Source organism: Salvelinus alpinus, chromosome 6 (genome assembly GCF_045679555.1).
Source record: "Salvelinus alpinus chromosome 6, SLU_Salpinus.1, whole genome shotgun sequence".
NCBI lineage: Eukaryota > Metazoa > Chordata > Actinopteri > Salmoniformes > Salmonidae > Salvelinus > Salvelinus alpinus.
Window position 1 is genome coordinate 5,691,337 of NC_092091.1, and position 24,172 is coordinate 5,715,508.

General features: G+C 40.8%; 2 protein-coding genes across 3 annotated transcripts in view; both read left to right on the forward strand.

Annotated features, from left to right (window-relative positions):
• LOC139577454 (tripartite motif-containing protein 16-like) overlaps positions 1 to 24,172 on the forward strand; it is a 154,835-nt gene that overhangs the window by 104,593 nt on the left and 26,070 nt on the right. The window lies entirely within an intron of this gene.
• LOC139577468 (uncharacterized) lies at positions 12,344 to 16,082 on the forward strand. 2 transcript variants are annotated; one of them, XM_071404489.1, is made up of 10 exons: positions 12,344 to 13,096; positions 13,184 to 13,360; positions 13,451 to 13,512; positions 13,595 to 13,681; positions 13,769 to 13,810; positions 13,879 to 14,052; positions 14,132 to 14,167; positions 14,266 to 14,820; positions 14,890 to 15,213; positions 15,308 to 16,082. In XM_071404489.1, exons 1-7 carry the CDS (start codon positions 12,982 to 12,984, stop codon positions 14,165 to 14,167), a joined length of 693 nt encoding a protein of 230 aa, XP_071260590.1. In that variant the 5' UTR covers positions 12,344 to 12,981; the 3' UTR covers positions 14,266 to 14,820; positions 14,890 to 15,213; positions 15,308 to 16,082. The 2 variants fall into 2 exon arrangements, with proteins under 2 accessions (XP_071260590.1, XP_071260591.1); XM_071404490.1 differs by having other exon boundaries at positions 12,344 to 13,360.

The window sequence follows — 24,172 nt, forward strand, 5'->3', positions numbered from 1 at the left end:
TAATATAGTCCTATATAACCACCACAATGTTCATGTATCTGTAATATAGTCCTATATAACCACCACAATGTCCATGTATCTTTAATATAGTCCTCTATAACCACCACAATGTCCATGTATCTTTAATATAGTCCTATATAACCACCACAATGTTCATGTATCTTTAATATAGTCCTATTCTCTATAACCACCACAATGTCCATGTATCTTTAATATAGTCCTATCCTCTATAACCACCACAATGTTCATGTATCTTTAATATAGTCCTATATAACCACCACAATGTTCATGTATCTTTAATATAGTCCTATTCTCTATAACCACCACAATGTTCATGTATCTTTAATATAGTCCTCTATAACCACCACAATGTTCATGTATCTTTAATATAGTCCTATATAACCACCACAATGTTCATGTATCTTTAATATAGTCCTATTCTCTATAACCACCACAATGTTCATGTATCTTTAATATAGTCCTATTCTCTTTAACCACCACAATGTTCATGTATCTTTAATATAGTCCTATTCTCTATAACCACCACAATGTTCATGAATCTTTAATATAGTCCTATTCTCTATAACCACCACAATGTTCATGTATCTTTAATATAGTCCTATATAACCACCACAATGTTCATGTATCTTTAATATAGTCCTATTCTCTATAACCACCACAATGTTCATGTATCTTTAATATAGTCCTATTCTCTTTAACCACCACAATGTCCATGTATCTTTAATATAGTCCTATTCTCTATAACCACCACAATGTTCATGTATCTTTAATATAGTCCTCTATAACCACCACAATGTTCATGTATCTTTAATATAGTCCTATTCTCTATAACCACCACAATGTTCATGTATCTTTAATATAGTCCTATTCTCTATAACCACCACAATGTCCATGTATCTTTAATATAGTCCTATTCTCCATAACCACCACAATGTTCATGTATCTTTAATATAGTCCTATTCTCCATAACCACCACAATGTTCATGTATCTTTAATATAGTCCTATATAACCACCACAATGTCCATGTATCTTTAATATAGTCCTCTATAAACACCACAATGTTCATGTATCTTTAATATAGTCCTCTATAACCACCACAATGTTCATGTATCTTTAATATAGTCCTATTCTCTATAACCACCACAATGTCCATGTATCTTTAATATAGTCCTATTCTCTATAACCACCACAATGTTCATGTATCTTTAATATAGTCCTATATAACCACCACAATGTTCATGTATCTTTAATATAGTCCTATTCTCTATAACCACCACAATGTTCATGTATCTTTAATATATTCCTATATAACCACCACAATGTTCATGTATCTTTAATATAGTCCTATTCTCTATAACCACCACAATGTTCATGTATCTTTAATATAGTCCTATATAACCACCACAATGTTCATGTATCTTTAATATAGTCCTATTCTCTATAACCACCACAATGTCCATGTATCTTTAATATAGTCCTATTCTCTATAACCACCACAATGTTCATGTATCTTTAATATAGTCCTATTCTCCATAACCACCACAATGTTCATGTATCTTTAATATAGTCCTATTCTCTATAACCACCACAATGTTCATGTATCTTTAATATAGTCCTATTCTCCATAACCACCACAATGTTCATGAACTAACTGAAAACATGTCCAGTTCATTTTAGGTTTAGTAACCTCTTTGCTAATTCCTCGTTACCCCTCCACCCCTTTCGTACATTCTAGAAATCTATTTCTGAATAAAATCACAACAAATGTAAATCTATTTCAGAATAAAACCACATCAAATGTAAATCTATTTCAGAATAAAACCACATCAAATGTAAATATATTTCAGAATAAAACCACATCAAATGTAAATCTATTTCAGAATAAAACCACATCAAATGAAAATCTATTTCAGAATAAAACCACATCAAATGAAAATCTATTTCAGAATAAAACCACATACAATATCTCATGAGATCAACAAGTCTTTCTGGGTTAACAAGGAGTGTTTGGCCATATAATGTAAATGTGTTACCTTTAGAATCCCTTCCCCTGGCATTTCACCTAGGAGGAGGAGTGTTTGGCCATATAATGTAAATGTGTTACCTTTAGAATCCCTTCCCCTGGCATTTCACCTGGATTCTTCAACCCAAAATAGGTTTTCCTGTGATCCCTGGCCTCTACTAAAAAGTTGGGTAAGACGTGATGTCATACGTCTTCCTTCACATAGAACCTGTCATCTCTATGAACCACTATGGATGGAACCGAGGCTATACACCGATATGTGACATTTCCTCTCCTGCTGCTCTCAGAAGGATTTGTTGTTGCTCTTTTGATAAAGATACAAACACATGTATAGCGTCATTTCCTTAGAATGCAGCAGGTTCCAGTCACACTTTACACTCCCTTCTCCAAGGACCAATAGCCCCACACCTAAAACAGAACTCTGGTTATATTCCACTCTCAAAACTATAGTTAGTGACTTTCCTGTGGCCCTGTTAACCCCTGACACGTCTGTGAAGTGAGCAGAGTTATATTCCACTCTCACAACTATAGTTAGTGACTTTCCTGTGGCCCTGTTAACCCCTGACACGTCTGTGAAGTGGGCAGAGTTATATTCCACTCTCACAACTATAGTTAGTGACTTTCCTGTGGCCCTGTTAACCCCTGACACGTCTGTGAAGTGGGCGGAGTTATATTCTCAAAACATCTTCCTCTATTTCATCCACAGCCCCACAGTTGTCGTTTTTCTGGGTTATTACCCACTGGTGCATGCTGGGGGTTTTGCTAAACATTCCACCTTCTTCCTGTCTGACTTTTCATTCTGTCTTCAACATCCCTCCAGTTTTCTTTGTACTTTTCAACAATCCTTCTGCTTTGAACATGTTCAGCACCTCCTATTCTCTTTTATTGTTCCTGTTCTTTCCTGTGTCACTTGTTTTATGTGTTTTTATTAGAGGTTCCATTTCCTCACATACTGAGACATCAAATGTTCCCTCCTCTGGCCATTTAGTGCCCATTTTCCTGCTGTGTTGTTCCATTTCTAAACATGTCTATGAGTTCTTCCTTACATAGGGGACGCCTGGCGCCCAGAGTTTATACTGCTGTGTTGTTCCCATTTCTAAACATGTCTATGAGTTCTTCCTTACATAGGGGACGCCTGGCGCCGAGAGTTTCTACTGCTGTGTTGTTCCATTTCTAAACATGTCTATGAGTTCTTCCTGACATAGGGGACGCCTGGCGCCCAGAGTTTATACTGCTGTTTTACTCATTGTTGCAGCCTGTATTTTTGGTCTTCCTACCGTCAGTCTCAGTTGTATTCCTTTTCCTGTGTTAGGTCTGCTAGTTACTAGTATTTTCTTTAATATTAGTCTACTGACAGTTTATATTTTTATTATTGCTGCTCTTTCATTTATTAACTTCCTTATTTGTTTTAACGTTACTGATATTCTGGTTTCTGGGTTTATTTGTCTGTTTATTCCTTTAGCTTCCTGCGATATTCCTATTTATTTTGCTCCCTAGTTTTGTTTTATTGTGCTATTCACTTTATTAAAACCTCTCTCTTTCTCTTGTTCTTAGATTTCTCCCTCCTGGTCCAGGGCCAAACCTTCCTAACAGTCCGTTAACTATAAGTAAGAACTGGGGCGGCAGGTAGTCTAGTGGTTAGAGTGTAGAGGTGGCAGGTAGTCTAGTGGTTAGAGTGTAGAGGTGGCAGGTAGCCTAGTGGTTAGAGTGTAGAGATGGCAGGTAGTCTAGTGGTTAGAGTGTAGAGGAGGCAGGTAGCCTAGTGGTTAGAGTGTAGAGGAGGCAGGTAGTCTAGTGGTTAGAGTGTAGAGGTGGCAGGTAGCCTAGTGGTTAGAGTGTGGAGGTGGCAGGTGGCAGGTAGTCTAGTGGTTAGAGTGTAGAGGTGGCAGGTAGTCTAGTGGTTAGAGTGTAGAGGAGGTAGGTAGTCTAGTGGTTAGAGTGTAGAGGTGGCAGGTAGCCTAGTGGTTAGAGTGTAGAGGTGGGAGGTAGCCTAGTGGTTAGAGCGTAGAGGTGGCAGGTAGTCTAGTGGTTAGAGTGTAGAGGTGGCAGGTAGTCTAGTGGTTAGAGTGTAGAGGAGGCAGGTAGTCTAGTGGTTAGAGTGTAGAGGTGGCAGGTGGCAGGTAGTCTAGTGGTTAGAGTGTAGAGGTGGCAGGTAGTCTAGTGGTTAGAGTGTAGAGGAGGTAGGTAGTCTAGTGGTTAGAGTGTAGAGGTGGCAGGTAGCCTAGTGGTTAGAGTGTAGAGGTGGCAGGTAGCCTAGTGGTTAGAGTGTAGAGGTGGCAGGTAGCCTAGTGGTTAGAGTGTAGAGGTGGCAGGTAGCCTAGTGGTTAGAGCGTAGAGGTGGCAGGTTGTCTAGTGGTTAGAGTGTAGAGGTGGCAGGTAGTCTAGTGGTTAGAGTGTAGAGGTTGCAGGTAGCCTAGTGGTTAGAGTGTAGAGGTGGCAGGTAGCCTAGTGGTTAGAGCGTAGAGGTGGCAGGTAGCCTAGTGGTTAGAGCGTAGAGGTGGCAGGTTGTCTAGTGGTTAGAGTGTAGAGGTGGCAGGTAGTCTAGTGGTTAGAGTGTAGAGGAGGCAGGTAGTCTAGTGGTTAGAGTGTAGAGGTGGCAGGTAGTCTAGTGGTTAGAGTGTAGAGGTGGCAGGTAGTCTAGTGGTTAGAGCATTGGACTAATAACTTGAAAGGTTGCAACATCAAATCCCGAGCTGAGCTGACAAGGTAAACATCTGTTGTTCTGAACAAGGCAGTTAACTTCTAGTTCCTCCCAAACCCGGATCCGGGAGCACCCCCCACAGTAAAAAAGCTGACTAGCATAGCCTAGCATCTAAATATCATTAAATCACAAGTCCAAGACACCAGATGAAAGATACACTTCTTGTGAATCCAGCCATCATTTCTGATTTTTAAAATGTTTTACAGGGAAGACACAATATGTAAATCTATTAGCTAACCACGTTACCAAAAGACACCACTTTTTTTACTCCACCAGTTTTTTACTCCATCAGTAGCTATCACTAATTCGACTAAATAAAGATATATATAGCCACTAACCAAGAAACAACTTCATAAGATGACAGTCTGATAACATATTTATGGTATAGCATATGTTTTTTTAGAAAAATGTGCATTTTTCAGGTATAAATCATAGTTTACCATTGCAGCCACTATCACAAAACTCACCAAAGCGACTAGAATAACTACAGAGAGCAACGTGTATTACCTAATTACTCATCATAAAACATTTCTTAAAAATACACAGCGTACAGCAATTGAAAGACACAGATCTTGTGAATACAGACAATATTTCAGATTTTCTAAGTGTTTTACAGCAAAAACACAATATATCGTTATATTAGCATACCACATGAGCTAACATCACCCCAGCATTGATTCAAGGCAAAAATAGCGATAACGTTATCACCACCAAAATATATAAATTTTTTCACTAACCTTCTCAGAATTCTTCAGATGACAGTCCTGTAACATCATATTACACAATGCATATAGAGTTTGTTCGAAAATGTGCATATTTAGCATCACAAATCGTGGTTATGCAATGTAATCAGTCAAAACATGGCATGCATTCTGGCCGGCGCCATCTTGGAAAGGCACCTAAGTTTACGATTATTTATCGATTAGATTGACTAAAAAAATACAGGTTGGACAGCTAATGAAAGATGCATTAGTTATTAATGCAACCGCTGAGTTAGATTTTTAAAATTAACGTTACTAGACATACAGTGTGCGTTACAGCCAGACTAGTGCCGCAATAATGGCCGACAAATCCGTTTTTCCACATAAATACGGAATAAAATCATAAATAGCTCTTACTTTTGGACGAGCTTCCATCAGTATCTTGGGCAAGGTGTCCTTTGTCCAAAAGAATCGTTGCTTTGTTGTAAAACGTCCTCTTCAACTTCGGAACTAGCAGCTAACAATAGCTACGTGGCACACACATGTCCAAATCCTCAAAGCGCAATACTACGAAAATTCCGAAAATAGCAATATACTCGCATAAACTGATATAAATCGGTTTAAAATAACTTCGTTATGATGTTTCTAACACCTATATCGAATTAAATCACAGACGGATATATCTTAGCCCGATAACGAGAGCTTTTGAGCATGCCATTCTGATGTCCTCTCTTGCGCCTTGACGAGCGTCCAAAAGAACGTACATGTCACTTCATGGCGTTTTATAAACTCTGAGAAATACGTAGAGACTCCATTCCACTTCTCATTGGTTACTGACATCCAGGGGAAGGCGGGTGCAGTTCATTTCTATCCATAGGGCACACACAGAGCTTTAAACTGATCTGAGAACAGAGACTATTTTTCTGACCTTCGCATGTCCTGTCATGATTTTCGCTGTAGAAAGAGTTCTGGTTCACCCACAGACATAATTCAAACGGTTTTAGAAACTAGAGATTGTTTTCTATCCAATAGTAATAATAATATGCATATTGTACGAGCAAGAATTGAGTATGAGGCAGTTTAATTTGGAGACGATATTTTCCAAAGTGGAAACAGCACCCCCTGTATTGAGAAAAGGTTAATGCAGGGAAACATAAATCCGTTTTACCAAAATTTCTATCAGCATGTTAAATGTGCAACCAGAGGAGAAGGAACTCTAGACCACCTTTACTAAACACACAGAGACGCATACAAAGCTCTCCTTCCATTTGGCAAATCTGACCATTTTTCAAGCCTCCTGATTCCTGCTTACAAGCAAAAAATGAAAGCATGAAGCACCAGTGACTAGATCAATAAAAATGTGTTCAGATGAAGCAGATGCTAAGCTACAGGACAGTTTTGCTAGCACTGACTGGAATATGTTCTGGGATTCCTCTGATGGCATTGAGGAGTACACCACATCAGTCATTGGTTTCATCAATAAGTGCATCGATGACGTCGTCCCCACAGTGACCGTACGTACATACCCCAACCAGAAACCATGGATTACAAGCAGCATCCGCACTGCGCTAAAGGCTAGAGCTGCCGCTTTCAAGGAGCGGGACTCTAACCCGGAAGCTTATAAGAAATCCCGCTATGCCCTCCGACGAAACATAAAACAGGCAAAGCATCAATACAGGACTAAGATCGAATTGTACCTCACCTGCTCAGACGCTCGTCGAATGTGGCAGGGCTTGCAAACCATTACAGACTACAAGGGAAATCACAGTCGAAAGCTACCCAGTGACACGAGCCTACCAGACGAGCTAAACTACTTCTATGCTCGCTTTGAGGCAAATAAAAATGAAACATGCATGAGAGCACCAGCTGTTCCAGAAGACTGTGTGATCACGCTCTGCGCAGCTGATGATAGTAAGGACTTTAAACAGGTCAGCATTCACAAGGCCACAGGGCCAGATGGATTACCAGGACGTTTACTGCGAGCATGCGCTGACCAACTGGCAAATGTCTTCCCTGGCATTTTCAACCTCTCCCTGTACGAGTCTGTAATACCAACATGTTTAAGCAGACCACCATAGTCCCTGTGCCAAAGACACTAAGGTAACCTGCCTAAACGACTACCGACCTGTCTGCCTAAACGATACAGACCATGTCTGTATCCATGAAGTGCTTTGAAAGGCTGGTCATGTCTCACATCAACACCATCATCCCAGAAACCCTAGACCCACTCCAATTTGCATACCGCCCCAACAGATCTACAGATGATGCAACCTCCATTGCACTCCACACTGCCCTTTCCCACCTGGATAAAAGGAACACCTATGTGAGAATGCTATTCATTGACTACAGACAACAGCTAAGCTAGTGACCCTGGGACTAAACGCCTCCCTCTATAACTGGATCCTGGACTTCCTGACAATCGGTAACAGGTAGGTAGCAACACATCCGCCACGCTGATCATCAACACAAGGGCCCCTGAGGGGTTTCGTGCTCAGTCCCCTCCTGTACTCCCTGTTCACTCATGACTGCACGGCCAGGTACAAATCCAACACCATCATTAAATTTGCCTGATCACCGACAACGACGAGACAGCCTATAGGGAGGAGGTCAGAGACCTGGCCATGTGGTGCCAGGACAACAACCTCTCCCTCAACGTGATCAAGACAAAGGAGATGATCTTGGACAGGAAAAAGAGGACCGAGCACTCCCCCATTCTCATCGACGGGGCTGCAGTGGAGCAGGTTGAGAGCTTGAGAGTGAGAGTGTCCACATCACCAACAAACTAACATGGTCCAAGCACACCAAGACAGTCCTGAAGAGGGCACAACAAAACATATTCCCCCTCAGATCCTCAAAAGGTACTACAGCTGCACCATCAAGAGCATCCTGACTAGTTGCATCACTGCCTGGTATGGCAACTGCTCGACGTCCGACCTCAAGGCACTACAGAGGGTAGTGCGAACTGCCAAGTATATCACTTCCTGCCATCCAGGACCTCTATACCAGGCGGTGTCAGAGGAAGGCCCTAAAAATTGTCAAGGACCCCAGCCACCCTAGACATAGACTGTTATCTCTGCTACCGCACGGCAAGTGGTACCAGAGCGCCAAGTCCAGGTCCAAGAGACTTCTAAACAGCTTCTACCCCAAGCCATAAGACTCTTGAACTTCTTGTCAAAAGACTACCCAGGCTATTTGCAGTGCCCCAACCCCCTCCCCCCTCCCTCCTCCAACCACTTCTTTCCACCACTGCTACATCTCTGTTGTCATCTAAGCATAGTCACTTTAATAACTCTACCTACATGTACATACTACCTCAAATAACCGGTGCCCCCACACATTGAGTCTGTATCGGTACCCCCCTGTATATAGTCTCGCTATTGTTATTTCACTGCTGCTCTTTAATTACTTGTTACTTTTATCTCTTATTAATATCTGTATTTTTTTTGAAACTGCATTGTTGGTTAGGGGCTCGTAAGTAAGCATTTCAATGTATGGTCTACACCTGTTGTTTTTGGCGCATGTGACTAATAACATTTGATTTGAGTTTCACTACTAGCTCAGCACTGGTAATAAACACTAGTGTAGTTTTTCTCTGTTAAGTCAAACAGCAGTTACCTTGTCAGCTATATCAGTCATCTAAAGAGTAGCCAGTTCCGGTTCTGCTTGCTCTACGTCTGGTAGAAAGTACGACTTTTGCTTGTGAGACTTTTTAATATGGGTTAGAAGGGAAATGAAAGTATTAAGTGAGTTATTTAAACTGCCTGCCAAACACCTGCCCTCACCGTCGTTAAGAGAACTGTGGGAAAACAGTGCCTGACAGGCGGGGCAGAGGACACTCTACTGGTCGCTCCCGCTTCCCGATGGCAGAGCAGGTGGGAGGCTGGGGTGACACCATGTGGTATCTAACTCTCTAGCTTGCTAGGTAGTGAGACGTTGTGCTAGCTTGCTAGTTAGCAAGCACATGGTGTCGCCCTGCGTCCCTAATGCTGTTTACCGGAATACTTTTTTTTCTCCCAACTGGTGGGGGCAAATGACACTGTCTACCAATTGCCCCCTCCTCTCGCTAGCACAGCAGAGTGGGAGGCTGGAACGACACTGTGTGTTAGCTAGCTTGCTAGTTAGGGACACTGTGTGCTAGCTAGCATGCTAGTTAGCTGGCTAGCATAGAGTGTCCTTCTCTCCAGCCTGCCAAACACCTGCACTCCCCGTTGTTAACAGAACTGAGGGAAAAACAGTGCCCGATAGGTGGGACACACTGTCTACCGGTGTACAACTAGCTCGCTACCGTTGTTGCCCTGTCTCTTCTTCTGTGGGGTTTATCAGCGACATGTTTTTAAACTTCCCATGCAGTCATAGGTGACCCGATTCAGGAAGCACATGTCACAAGTCACGACTTCACAGGAGAGCCGAATGATAAAAAAAATATTTTTTATTTATTTACTTGTGTGAACTTACTCTTTGTTTACCTAGCTAGGTTCATTTTTTTACCTAGCTAGCTATGTCTTTATGTCTTAAGCTAAAGTCTACTGTTAGCTAGCTAGCTAATGTTAGCTGGCTGGTTTCCTAGCTGACATCATTATTCGTATTCCAGAGCCATTTGCTTTTCTAGTTAGAGCCTAACATTGAACCTGGTATGTTAGCTCCCAGCACTGTGGCATTGTTGGCACTGTTCATTGTTGTTTAACTAGCTAAAGTTAGCTGGCTGGCTCATTAGCTAACGTTACGTGACATGTGTACCACAACCGTTAAATATGGTCGGGGCCAGTAAACATCTGCCCTGACATCATTCCATAAAAAACGTTCTCTGTCAGATCCATCATCCCTTCTGTTTAGCCAGATAATACTTCCTGCTGACCAGCCAATCACATCAAAGTGCTCTTTCCTGCCTGATGTGCTCTCTCGGGAGGCCATCCCTATGATCAAAAGACCTTGAAAAAACATATATACAACAACATATGTCAATTCTGCGATTCTTCCAAATCTCCTTGAACTTGAGCGAAGCCTGGGCATCGAAGGATACCGCTGTGGGGCCCTGGTTGGTGGTGATCAGGGGTCAATGCTGTTTCACATTGACGTTGCATGTGGAGCCCTGGTTGGTGGTGATCAGGGGTCAATGCTGTTTCACATTGACGTTGCATGTGGAGCCCTGGTTGGTGGTGATCAGGGGTCAATGCTGTTTCACATTGACGTTGCCACAGGATCCTGGATGGTACTTCCTGAATGAGAAGAATCAGAGGGGGTTGGTTAGGTTGGAAATGTCATTACATGTTATCAGCTGTAACATTTTCTCAACAGTGATGAATACCAAGTGCTGTACAGGACTTATAACACATTGAGATAGTGCTGAAGCTTTGTGACGTGAAGATGTGGCTGTTACTGCAGTGGTGTGAAGGCTGCATTGTGGGACCTGGTGGACTGACAGAGTTGGTGGGATGAGATGGAGTAGTCTGGAGGTCAAAACATGATGAACAAACAAAACAAGAAAACATCAGAAATACTGATTTAACTGTTAAAGTCTCAAATATATGTCAGGAAACTTTAGACAGTTTGTAATGATAAAACAACAGGTATAACTGGGGTCAGCTGGATTAGACTGAATTAAAGTATGGTTGACACCAATGCAATGTGTAGAGCAGTTGTGTTCCTTGTTGGCAGTGGAAGCTGGAACACACATCACCCCAATCATCACACCTACAGAACATTCTGCTGTTTGTGTCACGGTCGTTGTATGGAGGAGACCAAAGTGCAGCGTGGTAAGCGTGCATTCTTAATTTATTAAAGAAATGCAACACTGAACAAACTAACAAAACAACAAAACGAAACGTGAAGCTTATACGGATAGTGCAGACAGGCAACTAAACATAGAATAAGAACCCACAAAATACCCAAGGGAATATGGCTACCTAAATATGGTCCCCAATCAGAGACAACGATAAACAGCTGCCTCTGATTGGGAACCAATTCAGGCCACCATAGACATACAATAAACCTAGACTTAAAATCCTCCCTAGATATACAAAACCCCAAGACAAGACAAACTAACATACCCACCCTAGTCACACCCTGACCTTCCCAAAATAATAAAGAAAACAGAGATAACTAAGGTCAGGGCGTGACAATTTGTAAATCAAGTTTCTCTAGATCTAGGATATGTTTTCAGTGTAACAGAGGTAGTATCACGTTGACGTCACTGGAGAAGAATCTGTACTTACCTGATCTGTGGCCCCGCCTGGTTCCTCCCAGAAGCGGAGGTGGAACAACGTGGGGGATAATGGGGGGGAGGGTGATACCAGCCGCTCAACAACAGACCAACAGGCAGTTCTGGGAAACAGATGAACATTTCTGAGAAGTCACACCCCAAACTTTGTCTTGTCATATAAATTATTGTTTGGTTTTGTACAAGCTTTGGTATATAGATGCAGAATCCAGTGGGGTGAATTAACTTGGTTTGAGCTTTTCTCTGCATTCGTTTGAGTTAATACTCTGTTTACAACTTAACACCTTGCTTCGATGTATTTACTTTAATGCCTAAATGTTTTTATTCATCTTCAGAATTAGAATTAAATGAACCTTGTTTTCACATTAAACATAAAGAAAAGGGTGGTGACATGTTTTAATCTTCCCAGTCACATGATGACAAACAGAAGCAGTATCTGTAACAGCACCGTTTCTAGACAGACAACAGAGGATGTTCATGATGTTTTGATGAACAGACTATTAGAATTAGAATAAAGGTTAACATAAACTTTTCCTCTTCAGTTATCTTTCATAATAAATGCTCAAAATGAGTTTTGAAAGAATCTTCACCTCCACAAGTGAAGTATTAAAACCACTTGAGAAGCTGTCATTGTGAACAGATTACATTAGTGAAATCTACTCATTTGGGATCTGGGGCCTGTTGCACAAAAGTAGAATTAAGACATCCGGGATAAATGACTCAGCTGAGCTCAATGAAGCCAAAACATGTGCGTCCAGGCTTAATTGGTTGCACAAAGACCAAGCCAGGATGAGCAGACACGGATTCATTAAGCCAGGTGAAACCAATCCTGGATAGGTGCGCGCTCACGGCTCACTCAAATAGACCCCGCCACAGATCACAGATTAACTGATTTACCATGGCAACTAGAGCCGCGTACTTTTCCCCGTCGGAAGCACAAATCCTCATGGAGGCATACGAGGAGGTAAAAGATATAATTAAGAAGAAAGGCAACACCGCCACAGTGATAAAGCAAAGAGAAAAAGCGTGGCAAAGTATTGCAGACCGCCTGAATGCGTAAGTAGTGCACAATTACACACTCACCGCTCCGCTGAAACATCACAATTACAATTCAAATATTTAATTCACATCTCCAAAAATGCAGTTGTACTGTAATTATGAAACGGTTAAATTTTTAATTGAAATGCACTGCAGATATGAGTGAAATTGTGTAAAGTAACTCCATCACACTGTATAAAGCTATGATAATTTTTTTGATATTTTTACTGAAAACAAGACAAAAATACCAAGTAATTTTTTGCAGTGTGACTCCATTAAATGTGTGTGTGTGTGTGTGTGTGTGTGTGTGTGTGTGTGTGTAGATTAAACATGAACGGGCCAAAACGGACATGGCAGCAGGTCAAAATCAAATACAAGAACATTCTGCAGAATGGTATGGTCCCTGACTAATATTTAACAAAGCACAAGCATATATTGTACCCAGAAGGTGCCTGCTCACACATTGTCTGTACTGTTTTAGCAGTGAAAAAGAATACCCACAGACAAGGCACGGGTGGTGGGTCACCAAAGGCTGACCTTACCCCAGCAGAGGACATGGCCTTGGAGCTAAATAAAGGCAGGCCCGTCTTAGAGGGGATCCCTGGGGGGAAAGAGACGAGCATAGGTTCCTCCCAAGATGCCACCCGCTTCATTCAAGGTATGTCCTTCCATCTCTACATGGGATACAACCACATTCATATTGAATCAATTTGGACTGTCTGACTTTGGTTTACCTATTGCCTTGCAGTGTCTGGCAGCACTGTGTTCCTGTTAGAGCCACCAGCACAAGCACCAGACGATGCTGATCCAGTGAGTACTCCATCAAAGGCATACTGTAGGCCTGGCATGTCTTGTCTACTAGCTTCAATATGAATCCGATTAAATGTGATAGGGTGAAGGCCCCAGTGCAGCAGCAACAGCACATGATGGAGACGATGATGAGGAGGAGACCATCTCTCTGGATTCCAGAAGGCATGAGGTATCATGTTAAGACTGTGAAAGTACTATTTACTCTACAATGGTGAGGAGTCCTCATCAAAATCAAAAAATCTAATTTCTTTTACAGGACCCAGATGCTATACAGTGGGAAAACCAGCCTGGCAACATAGTGCGTATTAATAAAAGGACACCACATCCTGCCAAATTCCAGCTGCGCTAATTGTATTGTGTTCACAGAGCTCACAAGCTATCAGAAAGTTGTATGGCAACCACCTCCGGCGCCAAATAGAACTGGCAGACATAGACATTCAGTACAAGAAGAAAAAGATGGAAAATCTTGCACTGGAGTCCGAAATAAAAAAGAGGACAATTAGGAAACTGGACCTTGAAATAAAAAAACTTGAGAGGGAGGTGAGATATGCCTTCAATGTACACTGTATGCTAACTGTAACACAAATGTATTAATCATTATTTTTCTTTCCTCCCCCAGCTCCAAGAAGATGACACAGCTCAAAATAAAAATTAGGTATATTCTCGTAAAGTCAAGTGAGCCATGACATATGAGCTCTTATTGTGAGCACACAGGACGGTGGCATCTTTCTAAGGTTTTTTTTATTTTCCCAGCAATCAGTACAACCAAGTCATCGTTATAAGGCATCGCCCTCTTTTGCCCACCCCCCCAGCACCAGGTGTGGCCACTAGCCTATATGAAGGCCCAAAATTGTGTGTTCCTTTCTGCTCTGACAATGGCATGCCCATTCGTGCGAGATGTGGTGGATGAAGAAGCACTTGTGCTGAGGAGAGCCTTCAGGCGAGAAAGGGTCTTCAGGGACCGGTTGGACCCACTGGCCTTCCCTGATGACCATCTATATGAAAGATACAGGTTTTCTGCAGATGGCATCAGGTATCTATGCAGACTACTGGGTCCCAGGATTAAGCACCGCACTGCACGGAGCCATGCACTGAGTGTGGAGCAAATGGTTTGTGTGGCCTTGCGCTTTTTTGCTAGTGGAGCCTTCCTGTACTCAGTGGGGGATGCAGAACAGCTGAACAAGGCCACAATTTGCCGCACAATAAGGAGTGTGTGTCTGGCTATCAAAGCATTAGCAGATGTCTTCATCTCCTTCCCTGGCCACAGAAGACTCTGTGACATCAAAGAGGAGTTCTATAGGATTGCAGGTAAGAGGATCTACAAATTACAGGACAACTGTTAACACATAGTAGGATACTCATTACTTTGTGTGACAGGTTTCCCCAATGTCATTGGTGCAGTGGACTGCACACACATAAGGATAAAAGCCCCCTCAGGTGCCCATGAGGCCGATTTTGTGAATAGGAAATCCTTTCACCACATTAATGTTCAGGTGAACATAACTTTTTGATATTGTCCATTGACGAACACTCTGCATTGCCAGTGATGTGCATTGATTGGTGTAATATTCCTCATCTTATGATTTCAGATGGTCTGCAATGCTGACTGTGTGATCAGCAATGTTGTGGCAAAATGGCCTGGCTCAGTCCATGACTCCAGAATCTTTCGGGCCTCTGAAATCTATCAGTGCCTATCACAAGGTAAGCCACACAACCCCTATTTATAACCATCATGGCTGTGTCAAGAATATCACTGTGTTTATGAGGTAGTAATGATGAGATTTTGTGTTGACAGGTGAATTCTCTGGTGTGTTGCTGGGAGACAGGGGGTATGGCTGCCAGCCTTTTCTCCTGACACCTTTCACAGACCCCCAGGAAGCACAGCAGGCCTACAACCATGCCCATGCCAGGACCAGGGCCAGAGTTGAAATGACCTTTGGCCTCCTGAAGGCACGCTTTCACTGCCTTCACAAATTAAGGGTCAGCCCTGTTAGGGCATGTGATATTACTGTGGCTTGTGCTGTCCTCCACAATGTGGCCTGCCTGAGGAAGGAGAGGGCCCCCAGAGTGCCACCAGCCATGGACTGGGACAATCCGGCAATCTTCCCTGATGACGACAGTGGTCGGCTGCTGAGGGACCAATATGTGTTGAATTATTTTAGTTAGTATGTGTGCTTTCAATTTTGGTTAAATATGTCCTGCGGTGGCAGAGGAATTTGGTTTTTTTTGGGTTCGTTTTTTGACGAATTTGGCCTCTTATGATGTTTGTGCGGTATACTGTGTGTAATACAAGGCTGCAGGGAGGCTACTGCATCCATTCATTTGTCTGTTCAGTTGATGTGTATGGATTTGTACTGCATTTATTTTAGTGTGCAGACATGCAGGGTGTGTTATATACAGACCTTTGAATGTGTATGTATCATTTTGTATAATATGCTTGGATTCTGTGCTTTCCATCTTGTAGAGTCACTGTGACTTCAGTTTCGAAAGGAGCTGATGGTTTACCTGCTTTGTTTTGTCCTTATTCAATAAAGGAACATAATGTTACACATTGTGTTTTTATATTCATATGGAATGTGTATTTGTTTATATGACAGAGTACTAGGGCCACACTGAAGAAAAAGGATAAAGTCATACATTTATGAGGCTGGTTCTTTCTGCAGAAAAGCTACATATTGTTTTTACAGTTTTGATACTTATGACAATGTGATACTTAATATTCTGGCACATCAGCATGTCTTTGTTTATGAAACCATACTGAAGTACAATTTCACGAAATGCCCCACATCTGTCATTTTAACAACTGTCCTCCTTTAAAACAACTGGTTACAATATTATGACTTGTGTTTTTTTCCCCTCTGTGGCCCTAATATTCTATCATTTTATATATAGCCTTATAGTCTATGGGAAACTGTAAATTATCTAATGATAGCAACATCATCTAAAAATCATTTTTTATCCAAAATCATTGAAATTAATGATCACAAACGTTTAAATAATAACAGTGGGTCTAGTTATATGTGATAACAATGTATAGTGAGCAGTGAAATAACTATTGGTTTCCATTTGTGGTGACTGCTGACTGACATTAGGGATGAGATTAAATAGATCCTGGAATTTAGCCTGGTCTGGAGCAGGCTAGCTCCACAGAATAAATCTCCATGGTAATTTATACCATAACATATCCTCCTGCCCCCTATCCATCTTTAGTGCAACCGGATTACGGATCAATTGAGCCAGGATCACCAAGATATCCTGGCTTAATCCCTTATCCTAGTTTTGTGCAACAGGCCCCTGTTTAAATATGGTTGTATCTTGTTGTTATTGACCATCTGCTCCTGGTTAAATATTGTTGTGTCTTGTTGTTATTGACCATCTGCTCCTGTTTAAATATTGTTGTATCTTGTTGTTATTGACCATCTGCTCCTGGTTAAATATGGTTGTATCTTGTTGTTATTGACCATCTGCACCTGTTTAAATATGGTTGTATCTTGTTGTTATTGACCATCTGCTCCTGTTTAAATATGGTTGTATCTTGTTGTTATTGACCATCTGCTCCTGTTTAAATATGGTTGTATCTTGTTGTTATTGACCATCTGCTCCTGTTTAAATATGGTTGTATCTTGTTGTTATTGACCATCTGCTCCTGTTTAAATATGGTTGTATCTTGTTGTTATTGACCATCTGCTCCTGTTTAAATATTGTTGTATCTTGTTGTTATTGACCATCTGCTCCTGTTTAAATATTGTTGTATCTTGTTGTTATTGACCATCTGCTACTGTTTAAATATTGTTGTATCTTGTTGTTATTGACCATCTGCTCCTGTTTAAATATTGTTGTATCTTGTTGTTATTGACCATCTGCTCCTGTTTAAATATTGTTGTATCTTGTTGTTATTGACCATCTGCTCCTGGTTAAATATTGTTGTATCTTGTTGTTATTGACCATCTGCTCCTGTTTAAATATTGTTGTATCTTGTTGTTATTGACCATCTGCTCCTGTTTAAATATTGTTGTGTCTTGTTGTTATAGACCATCTGCTCCTGTTTAAATATTGTTGTGTCTTGTTGTTATAGACCATCTGCTCCTGTTTAAATATTGTTGTATCTTGTTGTTATTGACCATCTGCTCCTGTTTAAATATTGTTGTATCTTGTTGTTATTGACCATCTGCTCCTGTTTAAATATTGTTGTATCTTGTTGTTATTGACCATCTGCTCCTGTTTAAATATTGTTGTATCTTGTTGTTATTGACCATCTGCTACTGTTTAAATATTGTTGTATCTTGTTGTTATTGACCATCTGCTACTGTTTAAATATTGTTGTATCTTGTTGTTATTGACCATCTGCTCCTGGTTAAATATTGTTGTATCTTGTTGTTATTGACCATCTGCTCCTGTTTAAATATTGTTGTATCTTGTTGTTATTGACCATCTACTACTGTTTAAATATTGTTGTATCTTGTTGTTATTGACCATCTGCTCCTGGTTAAATATTGTTGTATCTTGTTGTTATTGACCATCTGCTCCTGGTTAAATATTGTTGTATCTTGTTGTTATTGACCATCTGCTCCTGGTTAAATATTGTTGTATCTTGTTGTTATTGACCATCTGCTCCTGGTTAAATATTGTTGTATCTTGTTGTTATTGACCATCTGCTCCTGGTTAAATATTGTTGTATCTTGTTGTTATTGACCATCTGCTCCTGTTTAAATATTGTTGTATCTTGTTGTTATTGACCATCTGCTCCTGTTTAAATATGGTTGTATCTTGTTGTTACTGACCATCTGCTCCTGTTTAAATATTGTTGTATCTTGTTGTTACAGACCATCTGCTCCTGTTTAAATATTGTTGTATCTTGTTGTTACTGACCATCTGCTCCTGTTTAAATATTGTTGTATCTTGTTGTTATTGACCATCTGCTCCTGGTTAAATATTGTTGTATCTTGTTGTTATTGACCATCTGCTCCTGGTTAAATATTGTTGTATCTTGTTGTTATTGACCATCTGCTCCTGGTTAAATATTGTTGTATCTTGTTGTTATTGACCATCTGCTCCTGGTTAAATATTGTTGTATCTTGTTGTTATTGACCATCTGCTCCTGTTTAAATATTGTTGTATCTTGTTGTTATTGACCATCTGCTCCTGGTTAAATATTGTTGTATCTTGTTGTTATTGACCATCTGCTCCTGTTTAAATATTGTTGTATCTTGTTGTTATTGACCATCTGCTCCTGTTTAAATATTGTTGTATCTTGTTGTTATTGACCATCTGCTCCTGTTTAAATATGGTTGTATCTTGTTGTTATTGACCATCTGCTCCTGTTTAAATATTGTTGTATCTTGTTGTTATTGACCATCTGCTCCTGTTTAAATATTGTTGTATCTTGTTGTTACAGACCATCTGCTCCTGTTTAAATATTGTTGTATCTTGTTGTTATTGACCATCTGCTCCTGTTTAAATATTGTTGTATCTTGTTGTTATAGACCATCTGCTCCTGTTTAAATATTGTTGTATCTTGTTGTTACTAGACCATCTGCTCCTGTTTAAATATTGTTGTATCTTGTTGTTACTAGACCATCTGCTCCTGTTTAAATATGGTTGTATCTTGTTGTTATAGACCATCTGCTCCTGTTTAAATATTGTTGTATCTTGTTGTTATAGACCATCTGCTCCTGTTTAAATATTGTTGTATCTTGTTGTTATAGACCATCTGCTCCTGGTTAAATATGGTTGTATCTTGTTGTTATTGACCATCTGCTCCTGTTTAAATATGGTTGTATCTTGTTGTTATTGACCATCTGCTCCTGGTTAAATATTGTTGTGTCTTGTTGTTATTGACCATCTGCTCCTGTTTAAATATTGTTGTATCTTGTTGTTATTGACCATCTGCTCCTGTGTAAATATTGTTGTATCTTGTTGTTATTGACCATCTGCTCCTGTTTAAATATTGTTGTATCTTGTTGTTATTGACCATCTGCTCCTGTGTAAATATTGTTGTATCTTGTTGTTATTGACCATCTGCTCCTGTTTAAATATTGTTGTATCTTGTTGTTATAGACCATCTGCTCCTGTTTAAATATTGTTGTATCTTGTTGTTATTGACCATCTGCTCCTGGTTAAATATTGTTGTATCTTGTTGTTATTGACCATCTGCTCCTGTTTAAATATTGTTGTATCTTGTTGTTATTGACCATCTGCTCCTGTTTACATATTGTTGTGTCTTGTTGTTATTGACCATCTGCTCCTGGTTAAATATTGTTGTATCTTGTTGTTATTGACCATCTGCTACTGTTTAAATATTGTTGTATCTTGTTGTTATTGACCATCTGCTCCTGTTTAAATATTGTTGTGTCTTGTTGTTATTGACCATCTGCTCCTGGTTAAATATTGTTGTGTCTTGTTGTTATTGACCATCTGCTCCTGCTGTCTCTCTGGATTGTATTTTCAGATTATCACAGCATGTCAACTCTGAGTTTGTCCTGATGGGTGATCTGAATCAGGACTGGTTAACATCTAGCTCTGATCATCTCTAAATTCTATACAAAACCTATAATCTCACTCAGATTATCAACACGAGGTTCAATATAAAGGATCCTCTGAAATCCTCTTTGATTGATTTGATCTTAACCGATTCTCCTCATCATTTTAATGTTTCTGGTATTTCTGCAAATTACATAAGTGATCACTGTGCTATGCAATAGGCCTGTGTGAGAGATGGTCAAATTCCTGAGCATTCTCCACGTGTCATTACGAAAAGACACCGGAAGCTGTTTGATACTCCAGGTGTTTTACATGATGTAACCAGCATTGAATGGAATAGAATTAATCCCTGATGTTGAACTAGCCTTTTCTTACTTCCACAATGCATTCCAGGATGTATGCAATAGGCCCCTTTAAATACATTCAGGATTAAGGGCAGAGAGAACCCTTGGTTTACTGAGGAACTTACTAAAATCATAAGGGAACTAAATGCTATGTGGGCTAAAGCAAGAGGGTTCTGGTTCAGCGGATGATTGGATGGCTTTTAAATAGTCTTTGAAATATGGGTGTGTCTATGATCTGAAAAGTGAAAGCAGACCAATCCCTGAAATCTACTACAGATCATTATGATCTGAAAAGTGAAAGCAGACCACGACCTGAAATCTACTATAGATCATTATGATCTGAAAAGTGAAAGCAGACCACTCCCTGAAATCTACTACAGATCATTATGATCTGAAAAGTGAAAGCAGACCACTACCTGAAATCTACTACAGACAATTATGATCTGAAAAGTGAAAGCAGACCACTACCTGAAATCTACTACAGATCATTATGATCTGAAAAGTGAAAGCAGACCACTACCTGAAATCTACCTCAGATCATTATGATCTGAAAAGTGAAAGCAGACCAATCCCTGAAATCTACTACAGATCATTATGATCTGAAAAGTGAAAGCAGACCACTACCTGAAATCTACTACAGATCATTATGATCTGAAAAGTGAAAGCAGACCATTCCCTGAAATCTACCTCAGATCATTATGATCTGAAAAGTGAAAGCAGACCACTACCTGAAATCTACTACAGATCATTATGATCTGAAAAGTGAAAGCAGACCACTCCCTGAAATCTACCTCAGATCATTATGATCTGAAAAGTGAAAGCAGACCACTCCCTGAAATCTACCTCAGATCATTATGATCTGAAAAGTGAAAGCAGACCACTCCCTGAAATCTACCTCAGATCATTATGATCTGAAAAGTGAAAGCAGACCACTACCTGAAATCTACTACAGATCATTATGATCTGAAAAGTGAAAGCAGACCACTCCCTGAAATCTACTACAGATCATTATGATCTGAAAAGTGAAAGCAGACCACTACCTGAAATCTACCTCAGATCATTATGATCTGAAAAGTGAAAGCAGACCACTACCTGAAATCTACTACAGACAATTATGATCTGAAAAGTGAAAGCAGACCACTACCTGAAATCTACTACAGATCATTATGATCTGAAAAGTGAAAGCAGACCACTACCTGAAATCTACTACAGATCATTATGATCTGAAAAGTGAAAGCAGACCACTACCTGAAATCTACTACAGATCATTATGATCTGAAAAGTGAAAGCAGACCACTACCTGAAATCTACTTCAGATCATTATGATCTGAAAAGTGAAAGCAGACCACTCCCTGAAATCTACTTCAGATCATTTAAATAATCCCTCCACATTTTGACAAGTAGTGAAAGGTTTGGAGTGAACACAAGATTCACAGCTTCCCAAACTATTGTTGGTCGACACTCGGGTTGTAACTGAGAGAAGCTCCATTCTGAAAGCCTTGAATCAGCATTTTATAGATGCAGGAAGTTTATTTAAAAATGTTAAACCCCCCCTGTGAATTTACCTGAGACCCCTGTGCACTCCTTCACCAGGTTCTCCTTCTCATCCCTGACACCCCTGTACACTCCTTCACCAGGTTCTCCTTCTCATCCTTCTCTGTTTCAGAATTGTGTAAAGCCCTGAAATAAATTGATAGAACAAAATCCCCTGTCCCTGATGAACTAGACCCCCGCTTCCTACACCTGGCTGCTGACATCATTGCTCTCCCCTATATTTCTAACCTCACGCTTGACGTGAAGGAAATCCCCAAGTTATGTAAATCTGCTTTTGTGCTGCCTCTCCTGAAAGGTGGAGATCCTTCGCTACTTGACAACTATCGACCCATATCAACATCGTCTGTACTGCCTCTCCTGAAAGGTGGAGATCCTTCACTACTTGACAACTATCGACCCATATCAACATCGTCTGTACAGCCTCTCCTGAAAGGTGGAGATCCTTCGCTACTTGACAACTATCGACCCATATCAACATCGTCTGTACTGCCTCTCCTGAAAGGTGGAGATCCTTCGCTACTTGACAACTATCGACCCATATCAACATCGTCTGTACTGCCTCTCCTGAAAGGTGGAGATCCTTCGCTACTTGACAACTATCGACCCATATCAACATCGTCTGTACTGCCTCTCCTGAAAGGTGGAGATCCTTCGCTACTTGACAACTATCGACCCATATCAACATCGTCTGTACTGCCTCTCCTGAAAGGTGGAGATCCTTCGCTACTTGACAACTATCGACCCATATCAACATCGTCTGTACTGCCTCTCCTGAAAGGTGGAGATCCTTCGCTACTTGACAACTATCGACCCATATCAACATCGTCTATACTGTCAAAGGTACTTGAGTCCTTAGTTAGTAGGGAGCTGAAGGCCTCCAAGAAAACAACATCTTAAATGGATGCAGTCAGGCTTTAGGTCTGGCCACAGCACTGTTTCAGCAACATTGAAGGTTTTAAATGACATCCACTGCGCTCTTGACAACAAGTCTGTCTGTCTTTATTGATTTGTCGAAGGCTTTTGACACCGTGGACCATGCTGTGTTAATGCAAAGGTTAAAATGTTGTGGAATTACAGGTCATGATCTAGACTGGTTTATAAATGACCTATCAAATCATACACAATGTGTAATTGTGGATGGTTGTAAATCTGAGTCCATAGAGGGGTGCTCAGGTGTTCCGCAAGGTTCTATTTTGGGCCCACTGTTGTTCCTTTTGTATATCAACAACATTGGGGATCTTAATGAAACAGCGGATGTTCATTTATATGCAGATGATACTGTTCTTTATTCAAGTGGTAGTTTATCTTTAGTAGTTTATCTTTAGTAGTTTATCCTTAGCTTTTGAAAATGCCCAAAGAGCATTTAACATCATACAACAGAATCTGTATGATTTGAAGCTGATTCTGAATTTCATATACCAGGCATGTTACTAATCATGGCATTGCTACATTGTCTGGACATACTATAGAGCAGGTCAAAGTGTACCTATATTTGGGTGTGTGGGTTGATGACAAGCTGAGCTTCACTGTTCATGTAGAGAACTTGATAAGGAAGCTCAAGCTGAAAATAGGTTTTTATTACCGGCATAAGGCTTGTTTTTCTCTGGAGGCCAGGAAGGAGCTGGTACGATGTACATTACTGCCGGTTTTAGATTTTAGTGATGTTATATATATGCAGGCCTCAACCACGACCCTGAGAGCACTTGATTCAGTGTATCATGCAGCCCTCAGCCACTACCCTGAGAGCACTTGATTCAGTGTATCATGCAGCCCTCAGCCACTACCCTGAGAGCACTTGATTCAGTGTATCATGCAGCCCTCAACCACTACCCTGAGAGCACTTGATTCAGTGTATCATGCAGCCCTCAGCCACTACCCTGAGAGCACTTGATTCAGTGTATCATGCAGCCCTCAGCCACTACCCTGAGAGCACTTGATTCAGTGTATCATGCAGCCCTCAGCCACTACCCTGAGAGCACTTGATTCAGTGTATCATGCAGCCCTCAGCCACTACCCTGAGAGCACTTGATTCAGTGTATCATGCAGCCCTCAGCCACTACCCTGAGAGCACTTGATTCAGTGTATCATGCAGCCCTCAGCCACTACCCTGAGAGCACTTGATTCAGTGTATCATGCAGCCCTCAGCCACTACCCTGAGAGCACCTGATTCAGTGTATCATGCAGCCCTCAGCCACTACCCTGAGAGCACTTGATTCAGTGTATCATGCAGCCCTCAGCCACTACCCTGAGAGCACTTGATTCAGTGTATCATGCAGCCCTCA

Bases quoted from the DNA above. Each gene is read 5' to 3' on its own strand.
- LOC139577468 (XM_071404489.1), top strand. From the start codon at position 12,982: ATGTGTGTGTGTGTGTGTGTGTGTGTGTGTGTGTGTGTGTGTAGATTA. The intron at 13,097-13,183 runs GTATGGTCCCTG...GTACTGTTTTAG, and splicing joins CAAGAACATTCTGCAGAATG to CAGTGAAAAAGAATACCCAC. The intron at 13,361-13,450 runs GTATGTCCTTCC...ATTGCCTTGCAG, and splicing joins TGCCACCCGCTTCATTCAAG to TGTCTGGCAGCACTGTGTTC.